The sequence below is a fragment of the Echeneis naucrates genome, chromosome 8, assembly GCF_900963305.1.
Source record: "Echeneis naucrates chromosome 8, fEcheNa1.1, whole genome shotgun sequence".
Taxonomy (NCBI): Eukaryota; Metazoa; Chordata; class Actinopteri; order Carangiformes; family Echeneidae; genus Echeneis; species Echeneis naucrates.
This window is the reverse complement of record NC_042518.1, coordinates 5274883-5288009: the sequence shown is the minus strand read 5'-3', so window position 1 is coordinate 5288009 and position 13127 is coordinate 5274883. Positions and strand designations below refer to the sequence as shown.

Sequence of the window (13127 nt, the reverse complement as noted above, 5' to 3'; positions counted from 1 at the left end):
CTAAAACCATTCAATTTGCAGTTGTTCAGCAAGCATAAAAACTGTAGTTTCATTTCCAATGACACTCCATTTGGGTGAAATTCTTTGCACTGTTTGAAACACTTATTTGGTACGTTGACACCAGAGAAGCAGTGCTAAGACTTTAATTGGGTGCAATATTTCTTTCTTCTGCAAACATATAACTTTCCACTAGAAATGACCAAAACAAAAATGATTTGACAGCCACCTTTTAAAAGGAACACAGCAAAGGGGAGGAGGAGAAAACTGGGTAAATATGAAACTCCAGTCAGCAGCTGATTAGCTTAGCACAGAGGTTCCCAACCTCAGTGCTATGTTAGCCTTATCCCCGCTATTTAGATGTGAGAAAGCTCTTAATCACAAAGTGAATATATTAATATATTTCCAGTTATAGAAACTACTAAAATCAAATGGCTTTGAACTAACTGCTTCTTAATTTTTCTAACATGAAATCCCTAAGTCCTCCATGCAATAAACGTACTAAGGAATTCTTGGAGTCCACAAAATCATAATCTTTAACATTGCCCTTTGGGGTCAATAAATAATCAGCATTATTTAATGGTAGCAACCTGACAGTGATGGATGGACAGGGAGTAGCCCAAAATTACTGCTGCTCTCAAGGTAAAAGCAATCAAAGGTATCATACAAATAACACGGAAATTAAAGTGGAGTGAAAAGAAAGACGTCAAAAGTGTGTGTTTAAATTGGAAGAAGGGAAAGGAAAAGGACTTCAGGTCTGGAAATAGTAATATGCCTTCACAATGCCCAATAACAAATGCAAGATAAGGTATTAAAATCTATGCAATTATTATATTGTGTGTGCTTTTTGAAAGTTCCTGATGTCATCGACTGTCCTCTCTAAAATAATGAAAATGTGTCACTATGAATTTATCAGAGACTATTATTATTGCTGTAACACTGCCATCACTTTCGCTTCAGTTCTAATTATCGCCAAAGTAACTGAGACATCGTAAGAGCGAAACTTACTCAAAAATGTCCGCTTCAGGGCTTTAACGGGTTTAATCAACGGAATTAGCAGAAATTTTCATTTTTGGCTTCGCTGTAGCCAAAGTTACCATGTGATGAGGATGCACACTGCTAGAGAAGATGAGAAAGCACGTCTGCTACAAATGCTGCTTTTCACTGCACTACACTGCCTGGTTGGTTTGGGCTCTGGTTATATTCTGTCACATTAACGTTGAGATAGAGGATATGCTGACAGAGAGAGGACATTGCACATTGAGACTGTAGGGCTTTTCCTAGGCTGGTGGCATCGGGACATGAAGACAAGTGTGTGTATGCGTGCGTGTGTGTGTAGAAATAGGGGGCTTGCCTGTGGAGTGGAGCATGTGGATGCCTACCCACTCAGCTGCCTTGCGGCCCTCGTCATTTCACATCAATCCACAGCCCCTCAATATAAATAGGACAGCCATCCTAAAGCTACGCAATGCTAAGAGAGTTAATGGCATTTTGCATCGACCCTGGGTCCCTCAGTCTGAGACGGGGCTGCACCAGCCTGCTGTAATGGCAGTTTCCTTCTCATGTGACAGGGCATAATTTTGGCAGCTATAATGTCTCACTTTGTATTGTGTACAATGAACCATGACAGGTGACTATCAATAGACACCAAAAAATGTGCATCTTCAGAAACCAAAGTAACAGAATTTTTTGTTTGAAAATCTAGGGTTTATTCTTTTTTGGGTTTTTTTTGCAGGGGGGAGGGGTTCCAGTGCTGTCACTTAATGTAAACAATGTATGAAACAGCAGAATCAAACATCAAGTGGGCTTAAAAAATAATAAAATATACCTCCTCCTTTTGTAATTTTTTCAAACGCAGTATTCAAATCATGGTTAAAGTTAATATCTAATCTCCAACTGCCTGTCTTATTCTAACTTGAACCATCAGTAAAATGCAGCTAGTACATAAGAACAAATTAGTTGGTGAACAACTTATCGGTCAGGTTTCACAACCGTTTGAGGGTGTTTGATGAAAGTCAGTCTGAATGTTGCCTGCAGAAAGAACAAAGTGAGTCAAATATTTTCGCAAGCGTATCTGGGCTGTAAAGTATTAAAGGTGGTGTAAAATAGAGAGTACAGTTCCACATGGTAGGTTCCCTGTGGCGTCACAAGCTTCCCACTTCATTACTGCAAGGCTAGCAACGTGTTAAGCCATAATGGCAAGTGGAGTGTGTGTGTGTTGGGGGCATAACTAGGACTTTTGTGTGTAAAAGGCGGCAGAGGGACTAATAACCCTCATGGATAAAGTGCTTTCTGGAAGCAGGATCAAGCTATTCACATGGAAACATTGTTTAATATATTCAAACAGCTGGGAGGTGTTGTCTGTTGTCCCTGAGTCAAATGAATGAGTACGAACAAACAGCTGGCAGGGCATTTTCTTGCTCCACTGCTCCACTTACATCAATACTTTAACAAACTGAGTCTGATGCACATGCATGGAGCAATTTACAATGAATTGCATGCTAAATAAGCTCCACAGTACTGTCATGCAACTTATTCCAAGATTCATTTCCCCTGATTCTATCATAAAACAGGGGTAAACAAATCTGAATGCTCTACTTCCACCCAGTGGCCAAAAGCAGAATGTCCGACTTGTCTGTCACATTCTTGACAGCAGCACTTTTTTTTTTTTTTTTTTTTTTAACAGGACACAGTTAAAACAGGTAATGTTAGTAGGCAATGCTAAAAATAAATGTATTACTGGGTTATTCATCATATTTAAGTCTCAGCTTTTACAGAGGTTGTTACAATGACACAGTGACGTCGAGGTTGAGAATTTACACTCAGTTTACACTCATCAAAGTATGTCGTCAAAGAAGTCTTCCTCCTACTAAACTAAAGCTGTTTTTCAGTGTTTTGTTCTGTTGTGATAATGAATTTGTTCTGCCAAAGGCTGTTTGACTGCAAGCTGCCCACTGAATTACAGAAGAATAGCTGATTATTTTGAAATCAGCATTTCAGTTGGACTAGTACTGGCAAGCTTTGTGGTCAAAGCTTACGAGTGAGTGCACAAGTACTTCTGAAAACCACGGGACAATCAGACATTCATTTTCAATCAAGAACTTTGGGATTTATGGCAGTATCCCCGGGCACATAGGCGCCTGCCAACGCTGGGCATTTAGCACTGATTGAAAGTTTGGCTGATGAAATTAATTTAACAACCCAGGCTAGCAGCATGACAAAGTTATGCAGAGGCCTTTTTTCATTCAAAAAGACAGCTGACAAGATGTATGATCATAGATTACAAGGTGTAACTTATCTAAGAGGTGGTGCGTGCTGCCCTACAGGGGACAAGGCAGATTTTATAATTACTTATTGTAGTACAAGTTGATATCAGAAGGGATGAAATTTCTGAATCTAGTTATTGGTTTTTTAAAAAAATGACTATTTTGGACACTTATTTCATTATATATAGCAATTTTCTAGTGCCATTTATCTGTATCAAGGTGCGCCCAGTCTTTACTGCTGATTGCTACCACATGGCTGAAAATTACTTAGGATATTTTCTTTCTCTTGAGTGACTGTGGCCTCAGTGGAGGTATGACTATGTCTGACTATAGACCTAATTTGACTGAGTCAAAAAATAAAATAAAATAAAATAAACCTGGACAGGAAAAACAAAGTGTGTGAAACTACTCCAGTGACTGAAGAAACTCGTGCTTCAGACAGACAAACAATTTAGGAAAATCCACGTGGACATGACACACGACAGGGATTAAAGGGATTTAAAAGTTTGCAACAAAACGCCCCAAATTGTTTTGTGTTGAAACTTGACATTTACAACAGCAACTACCCGTAAACTCTTCGACATTAGCTATTTCAGGGATAAAGGCCGACATGATTCAATTACCTGCTCTTCCTCTTGCCGGATCATTTTTTACGGAGACAAACACCTGCTGGATTTTATTTCCCCCCCTTCCTTTTTTTCAACAGGCAGTCACATAGGACAGCCGCGTGTCGCCGAAAGACCCCAAAGGGCCAAGATGGCGGCGCCCGGGACAGACGCCGGGGAGTTTGAACGGTGGCTGAATGATCGGCTGGACGCGCTGGAAGTGGACCGTGAGGTGTACGGGGCGTACATTTTGGGGGTCCTGCAAGAAGAGGAGAACGACGAGGAGAAGGAAGACGCGCTTCAAGGGATTTTATCCGCATTGCTGGTGAGTATTTAAAGCGGCGTGACCCGCTCAGCTTACGTCGCTGTTGGTTCATTTGTTGCTGTCTGTCTCGTCTGCCGGGCGGTACCAAATGACAGCGCTGATGTCAGCCGTCATTTATGGCACAAGATGTCCACGTTTGACGCTGCGCTGTGTCTTCAGTGAGTCCACACGCTGCAGCCATTCAGATCGGCTGTTTTCCCCCTGCCACGCCAAACCCCAGTCTAAAATCCGACGTTTTTTAGTTCAGTAGTAAGGCTGAGGAGGAGTAGGGTTGCACAGTAAGAAAAGTATGACTCCTTCGATTTCCTGAAAATGGCTTGACACTTTCGGTTTAGACAATCTAGTCCAGAATCCTTGGTGGCATTTATAAAGCGGGGCACGTTTGTGCAGCATCATTGTGTATATGTGCACACTGAATATGGAGATCTGATGACTGGTTTCTTGTCTTTTGTGTGCAGGATGAAGACCAAATGGAAGATGTCTGCAAGCAGATCATCAAACACTGGGCAGAGTACTGCAGCCGATCAGCAGCCAGGAAAAATGCTGATGATGGTAAGGGTTCATGATTATCATGGGGAACCTTCCAGGACAGTACATACAGTCCTGTGCAATAATACAACCAGAAGTCAGGTAGAGGTATAACAGGAAGAAAATGCAGTACAAAGTTGGAATAATAATAATAAAAAAATTATTTCCAAAGAAGCGTTCCTCCCCCCCAAATCAAGCCAGCAGGCTCATCAACTCATTTAAATCTTGACTAAACAGCAAAGACAGCTTGCTGCTGACTTTGTTTTCAGTGCCAGATAAACATACAGAGGGATTAGCTCTTTGAGCTTTAAATCATTTGCTTTGAGTTTTGGAGGAAAGTGCGCAACGACACTTTGTTTTAGAGAGAGATTAACGAAACAGTTCCTAAGACTGCAGAAAGTTTTTATTTTGGGGTCTGAAAAAGTGTTTATGCTTAAAAAAAAAAAAAAATTAATTTAAAAAAAGTAATCTCCTCTGAGTTTTTCTATCAGCGTTATTACTGGAAAGAGCCTGTTTACTGTCTACATAGCCATAACAATCCAGTTTTAGATGCTTGCCCTCACGGCCCCTTCTGTTAATGTGCCTTCATACTCACTGCACAGAGCAGGTACTATTATTGTCAAACAAAGCGCTTCATGTTGTTATGGCATATTTGCAGTTACACTCTTTTCTAAGCTATATAAATTAATTTTCTGTAGCTGAAGTCCAGGCTATCGCCAGTATGATAGAAAAACAAGCTCAGATTGTGGTGAAACAGAAGGAGGTGTCCGAGGAGTCGAAGAAAAGGAAAGAGGCTCTCCTTGCTCAATATGCCAACATAACAGATGAAGAGGAATATCCTTTTTTTTTTAAAGTGACATGAAGGCCAGTCACGCATATGTTCAGTAACATATTTACGGAAAACAAAAGGTAAATATTGTATTTTCTTGTCCACTGAATATTTCCCTTAAAATCATTCAGTTGTGTCCTTGACAAAAGCACTGAAGCTGAAGAAGAGGAGTTGATTAGTGGAAATAACCTCCCAGGAAATGATAAATGTATCCTTTCTAAAGCTGTCTCAAGATTAGCAGCCGTTTAAACTTGCATGAAATTTAGTGTTACTTGTTACAGTATGAACAGATGTGTTATAATAACCCTGACCAAGTGACATACTTCGTTATTTGCACGCCAGTTTTTTTCAATTTTCATTATAATTCAAGCTGTTGAAATCCAGTGAATATCTTTTGATAGTCTGTAAACTGCTCAAAGTAAAAGTGAAGTTAAGATAAGCAAAAACTGACGACTAATGGCATGAACAGGGTTAATAGATTTAGAATTGGTTGAGACATTACACTTTTTAAATTCCAGTAACTTCACTGGAAATCCAGAGGGATTTTAAAACTTTTTTTATTTTTTTTAACCAGTGGTGTAAGTAGTAGTTTAAAAATAAATTAAGACCGCCTCCGTTTTCAAGTGTTGGCCCTTTAACAGGACTGTCAGCTCTGTTCAAGAACACCAACATGGAAGAGGTGCTGAACAGACAGAAACAAAAGAGAGAACAGGCTCGCGAAGATGCTCAGAAGAAGAAGGAAATGGACAAGATGCAGAGAGAGAAGGACAAACTTGCCAAACAAGACAGAAAAGAGAAGGAGAAGAAGCGTACACAAAAAGGAGAACGTAAAAGATAAAGCTACGAGAAAGGACACTGTACATGAAAAGGTCTTGTTGCAGAATAGCATTGGAGGTAAAAACAAAAACAAAAAGAAATAAACAGGCCATTGCCTCTTTAGTTAAAACTTCAATGAATGAATCAAACAAATTTATAGACCTTTCCTGTTAGTCTGCAGCTCTTCCCATCTAAAAAAGTGTTGGATGTTGTGAAGGTCTGGACACTAATATATAGTCTATGAACAAGTTATATTTACAAATACACAATAACAATAACAACAACAAAAAAAAAAAGACTTCTTTAAGCCTCTCCCAATATGTCCCAGCAGATCATGCAACGTGCGTCAGCCAAACTCTGACATAACACGAAGAGTCTTCACCTAAAACTGATTCAATAAAATTGATTTTGGTAGAAAAAAGGAGGAACTTTTAAAGGAAAATGACATTTGTTCAAAGTAACTCACTTCAAAGAGTTTTTACTATCCTCTGTGCCAATATATTTGCGATGCCTTTAAGTTCTGCACATCTTCATGTCAAACATTGTTCACCTGCATTGCTAAAGGTTTCAGTTTTACCATCTATGCATTTTGTGTTAGAATAAAGACTGTTGCTAAATTATACCTCAAACATGTCATGTACCATGATTTGAATGTTTATAATTCATCATCTTTTTAAATTAAAAAGAAAAACACTGCAATTTGAACTGCTTTATTTATTAGTTACTTATTCAGTTTACATAGCAAGAAAGAAGGAAAAAAAACATGAACGTTAAAATTTCAGACAACAGAATGACTGCACTCGTATTCACAAAACATAGAGTACTGTTACAGAACAGGTCACAAACTAATGCCTGGTGCTTGACTGGCTTTGGAGTTGATGAAGTGTTAGTCCCTAGTAGACTAGTAGTAGTTATTTTAATGATAAAGACATTTGATTATACAACATGAAAACAGGAACGTGAGTTTAATACATTCAAAATGAAAACACGACTTTTCAAGTCTCATTAACTTTTGTTGCATTTCAAACTTTTGACAAAATAGCAGATAAGTGCTTGAACCAGAGAAGAAAAACTAAAGATTCATACACCACCTGAAACATTTCAGAAAACATTGTATAATTTAGCACATAGATTTTAAGCAACACATTTTTTGAAAAATATAACTATCAAGATTATTAATTTTAACTTGATAATAAGAATCTTATTTGGTTAATACTTTTTTTGAAAAAATGTGATTAATACATTTACTTTTAAGACACTAAACTTCTTTCTGAAGACCTCTGAGTAGCTTTACAGTTCGAGCCAACTTGGGCAGAACTTTTTCCATTAAAACATGTTTCAGTTACATAAGCTGAGGCTGCAGAAATCAATTTGAACATTTCAGAAAAGATGTTAATATTTAGCATTGTTACTTCTAAACTACTGCTCTTATGATTCAATTATTACTTGGGAGTACCCAGAACTGAGGTTAGTTTACCTTCCAATAAATAAGTAAAACAATGAAGAATTCACTGAAATCCTTCACATAAATAGTGTCTTTAAATAGAACAGTGATGGAGCAAGGCTGACACTAATTAAATGATAAATGAATTCAAGTGAAGTTATGGCAGCATAAATTACATCTCATGCAATTCCATCATGACCAAATTTAGCCATCTAAAGCTCCTTGGTGCCATAAAACTTAGCCATCATCAAACTTCAACTTTCTTTCATCTTGTATTTTGCAGTGATCGATATGTTGCAGATAAAATGTCACAACAGACTTACAGGTGAGGTAAACCATAAAAACATTTGTTTTTACATCACCTTGTGGCCTATGGGAAATTTATGACTGGGGAATTCAGATTTAGAATTAGATTAATCAAGAACTTTAACTTATGTGAGTTATCTGTTGGATTATAAATTAAAAGAGTATCCCTCTAACGGAGTGGCGGCGCACTCTGTACATGTGGCTTCCTTGTCAACGTCAGGTTTCTGCCTTTTGACAGGTTTAGGCAGTGTCATTTGGAGAGCACACCACAGCTCTGTTTGGAGCTTCCTCGTGGCAGCTGCTAGGTCTTTAAGAGCGATGATTAGTGGTGCGATGTCTATGAAACGGAAGCAAATTAGGACCGGCAGCGTATCAGAAAGAAGAATTTATGTGTAAGAAAGTTATGGGAGTTACCTTTCTCCTCTGTGAAATGACCTCTCTGCTGCTGGTGTTTGGACTTGTTCGCTAACTCCTCTTTGCGTCTTGCCTGAGTGATGCAAAGAGACATATGATGCCTGCTCAGTGCTGTGTGGATGTTGATGTGTAATGGAATGTTACGCAGACACTCCATCCTATGCAGAAGGCTCGTCACCTGTAACACATCAGCATAGTCAATCAAAATTTCCTAATATTCAAAAACAAAGGTAGCATGCGTTAGCACATTTAGAATATTTGAAAATATTGGAAAAACAAGAAGAAAGTATTTATTTCTCTTCTTTGCACATAATTATTCAAAAATGTCCAAACTATGGAAAACTAAACAAAGTTCTATAAGGTTGCTTTACATGCCCAGCAATCCTCTCCCTCTTGAATTAGAAAAATCTGATTCCTTCAGATGACATTGCTGTTGTGATGATACTCACCTGCAGGTGTCAGTATGGAAGCTATTTATCCATGATTCTCACCTTTGCCTGCTCTCTCATCAGTTTAACAATGAGGTGGTCAACTCTTGTGGGGTTTGGTGGAGTCTTGGGTAAGGTGGTGTTGCTCACTGCTGTAATCCGTTTCCCGGGAAATGTCTTGGTGAGGATGGTCTCAGTCTAAATTATAGAACAAGTTAGAGGATGACAACCTAACACTGCAGTGCTGTTGTTTTCAGTGAAACTGTACAGACCGCACAGACACACATTTCAAAGAGTAAGAATGTGATGGTTTTGCTAATGCATTAAATAAGCATAACTATACAAACAATAATTTTCAATACTAATCAATAATCTCTGAAATCGCCTCTATCCATAAATTATATTGTTGAAGCATACCATCTTTCTTTCCCTCTCCAAACACTTCCACTGCTCATAACACTCATCCACATAGAAGTGAAGCTGGGTCAGAGGACCACCTGGATTCATCATCATCGGAGATCTCATGGCTGAGCCCATGCCATGGTAGGTCTTCTCTCCTCCATTGGTCATTGTATCAGCATAAGATTTGAAAGCTGCAGACTCACTCCCTGACGAATCACACACCCCCATTCCAAGAACACTGCTTCCATAGGGTAGTGTGGTTCTAGACTTGAAGCTAGAATTGATGGGAATGCTGGGACACCCTCTAAAGTCATTTACAGGATATTTGAGAGGTATGCATTGCTGTGCATTCCCTGATGTGACCATAATGTTTTCTCCATTCAATTTCTGAGTCTTCATGCCTGCCTGCAAGTCAAAGTACAGATTTTGTGAGACAGTTGGTTTCCTAACTGCATCCCTGATATGAGTGTTGGTTAGGGATCTGGTAGCGAAGCCTTCTCTGGGAAAACTGTACATCTGCACCATCTTCTGATCTTTCTGCATCTGATGCTTGTTCTGTATCTGACTCTGCTGGATGTGATGCTTTGAATATTGGTCCATGCCAATGGGAATATTCTCTTTTTGCATGGTCAACTTGTTTTGGTGTTGGTTTGGCTGGATTAAAGATGGACAGTATTGCTCCATTTGCTGGAAGTACTCTGGGTTTTGAGAGCTGAAACCAGGTAAATCTTGGAAGCCATCGTGTTTTAGACGCTGTTTTCTTACTCCTCCATTTTTTTCCCTCTGCACTAAGCCAAATTCTCCTACCAGCTGTTTAGGGGTCTGCACTGCAGGTGCACTTTGTGTTGACACTGCAGGACGAGTGATTTTCCATTGTTCAACCATGCTGTCTCCAAATGTCTGCTTGTGCAAATTTGGAAAGTCTCTACGACAGAGATTATCAGGCCCACCACCCATGAACAACTGCAAACTGCTGACCAGTTGGCTAATGTCTTGCGGCACATACTGCTCATTACTAATGGACTTGGCGCAACTCTGGGCATAGTTGTCTTCATAGTAAGGATCAAAGCAGGGGCTGTTCATTTCACTTTGAGGTCTGAAAACATCACTGAGGTCAGGAAAGTTATTCACAGCAAGATTAGTTCCTCTGTCATTATCTCCTGATGCATTATCATTTCTCCTTCCTTGCAACTGTGTCTGGGGGTATCCATTTCCTATGTTGTGCAATGGCAGACCTGGTGGCAATTTCTGAGAATGTAGGGGGGAGCTGTCCTTGTCACCATTAGACAAATTATAAAGCCACTGTTGATTGGTAACGAGGCCATTGGACTGTTGACAAAACTCTTCAACGTCCACTGACTGTCCCTGTGACTTGCTAAAAGACTCTTGGGATGCATAGTTCTGAGGATAGAAAGGACTTTGTAGTGTTTTTGATTCTGACTGAAAACACTGCAACTCGTGCTTCAGTGTCTTTGGAGACCAGATATGATTGCATGTAGGGAGGCCCCTGAAAGAAGAATTCAGAATTTCCTTTAATGTTTGTGCTTATATTACTAAAATATACATTAAATAAATGTTTGAGCATAAAACCTGAAATCATTATGTATTCAATATTATAAATGTTATCAATGCCATAAATTGTTTAATGCATACTCCAATACCCTTAAAGGTGAAAGGCTTGAAGCTTGACATACCCTTCACTGTAGTTGCTGTTGTGAGAATCTGCTTCATCCAAAATATTTGACACAAGGCCCTGTAGATCAGTCTCCCCATCACAGTCACTATTATCATAGGGTTTCCTTCAAGAGTATAAAACATGCAAAAAGAATTTAGTCTGACATTTATTTTTCTTTTAAAGTTCTGATGTAACAGCAGGGCTAACAAAGCCATTTTTTATTTCACAATTAATCTTACACCCAGTACATTAAATGATGTACTTTCAAACACTATTTAAGTACATTTAGGACAGTGTATATAACACACTTATCCTGAACATTGATATAAAGGATACCTGCTTTTAATGTTGCTCTGGACAGAATTGATAAATTCATATCGATCATCATGAGAATTATGAGACCAAGGCATGTAGGAAACTGCCTCCTGTTCCTGCTGTGAAACGAAGGGCAGTGTCACACCTCCAGTGCTTCCATTGCCAACATTTATACCAAACTGAAAGAGTGAATCAAACATTAATCAAAAAAATGCCCATCTGGTTGGAAAAAAAAAGAAAACAAAAACAAGAATGTTTTTCTCACACAAGGCAAATCAATGTTAATTACAAGACTTGCTAAAACAACTGTGTAGCTGCTACAGTGGCTACAACCTATTTAAGAATAGTGCTGAGACAGAAAGTAAATGGAAAAATAAGTCAAGCAAAAACGCCATGGTTTCATCTTAACACATGACACATGATGAGATCTTTGCTTCACAGATTTCAGCTATGATCTAAAACTATTAAAAATATCTGCCAAATAAAATGCCAACCAAGCAAATTAAACACAGGGCTAACCTGAAGAATAGATAAATTAATAGTTTTTCACTTTTAATACTGGGCTCACGGTTAATTCCTCTTTAACATCAAACCAGAAAGAACATTTAGAGATAAAATGATTTAATATATAAACAAAAGTTTGTCTAAATAAATTTTTTAATTGTCACACCTTCCCCATATCTTCCCATTACACAGCAAGAAATTCTGGTCACATTTTTTTTTATTTATGACCATAAGATAAAAACTGGTTAAACTGTAGTGACAGGCCAACAGAAAACTTTAAATGTATCACATTATTACTGTTTATTTAGACATGAGAAACTACTACAATGGCCTCTGTAGATGAAATTAAAAGACTTTTAAATACCAACCCAATTGCCCGATCGTAAAACTTTATCCATGAAAATGTGGAAAATACTTAGTATGATACAAAGGTTGTAAATATATATAAATATATACCGTACCTGGCATGGGTTTGTCGGAAAAACTGAATTTCCAAACATGCTTGGGGGCCTCTCAACTGTCATGCTCCCCTGAACGTGAACGGATTTTTACTCCATTTCTGGTCTTACAAAAATAATAATAAAAAAAATAGGATAAAAGATGGAATTCATCGTTATTAGTGAATATAAGTTTTGTGGCAAATATGTAAATTATCGGCAGACTGCCTTTTTTTTTTTTTAGAGAAAGCAAATCAACTACCTTGCCAATTCAGCCGTTACGTGGTTTGAGTTAGCATTTTAGCTAATTTTCGGGTTAACTACTGTTCACGCTAAATCTCAGTAAAACTTGGCAAACGCGGTTCGAACAAATAAAAATTATCCATTAAATGTAAAAAGTACTTACCTGTTTTTTGGTGAATTCACGGGAACTATCGTTTTTATCCGTTTTTATTAATCTTTTTCCTCCTTCTTCCTCTTCTTCTTCTTTTTTTTTTTCACATTAACTTTAAACGAGCTCGTGCCACCATCCTCACGTGTCCCATACGCCCCCTCGCGACCTAAGCGCCCATTGGCCGAGCTTGAGGGTTCTAATATTTGGACCAATTAGCATCGAGCAGAAGATCTCGGAGCGTAGCAACCGCAGGTGTCACGAGCCGGACTGAGCTGCCGCGTCACCCAGCTGGAGTTTGTCCATTTTAACAAAAAATTTGATAAACGTATAAAACTACACAACATAAATATTAATAACCACAAAAAAATAATTATTATTGTTCTTAGTGGGTTTTTTTTTTTATATTTTAATGTATTTTATTTTTATTTGTAGAAAATTCCCC

The 13127-nt window shown here is 38.4% G+C and overlaps 2 protein-coding genes across 2 annotated transcripts; one reads left to right on the top strand and one right to left on the bottom strand.

Annotated features, from left to right (window-relative positions):
• The first annotated feature begins 4019 nt into the window (after positions 1-4019).
• Positions 4020-7058, top strand: ccdc43 (coiled-coil domain containing 43). Its single transcript, XM_029508926.1, has 5 exons — positions 4020-4193; positions 4652-4745; positions 5420-5555; positions 5703-5758; positions 6201-7058. The coding sequence occupies exons 1-5, from the start codon at positions 4020-4022 to the stop codon at positions 6386-6388; spliced, it is 648 nt and encodes a 215-aa protein (XP_029364786.1). The 3' UTR covers positions 6389-7058.
• A 1204-nt stretch (positions 7059-8262) lies between these two features.
• On the bottom strand, positions 8263-9658 carry moto (minamoto). The gene is made up of 4 exons (XM_029508007.1): positions 9376-9658; positions 9022-9156; positions 8531-8708; positions 8263-8453 (listed from the first exon to the last, which is right to left on the bottom strand). The coding sequence occupies exons 1-4, from the start codon at positions 9586-9588 to the stop codon at positions 8263-8265; spliced, it is 717 nt and encodes a 238-aa protein (XP_029363867.1). The 5' UTR covers positions 9589-9658.
• Between the last annotated feature and the right edge of the window lie 3469 nt (positions 9659-13127).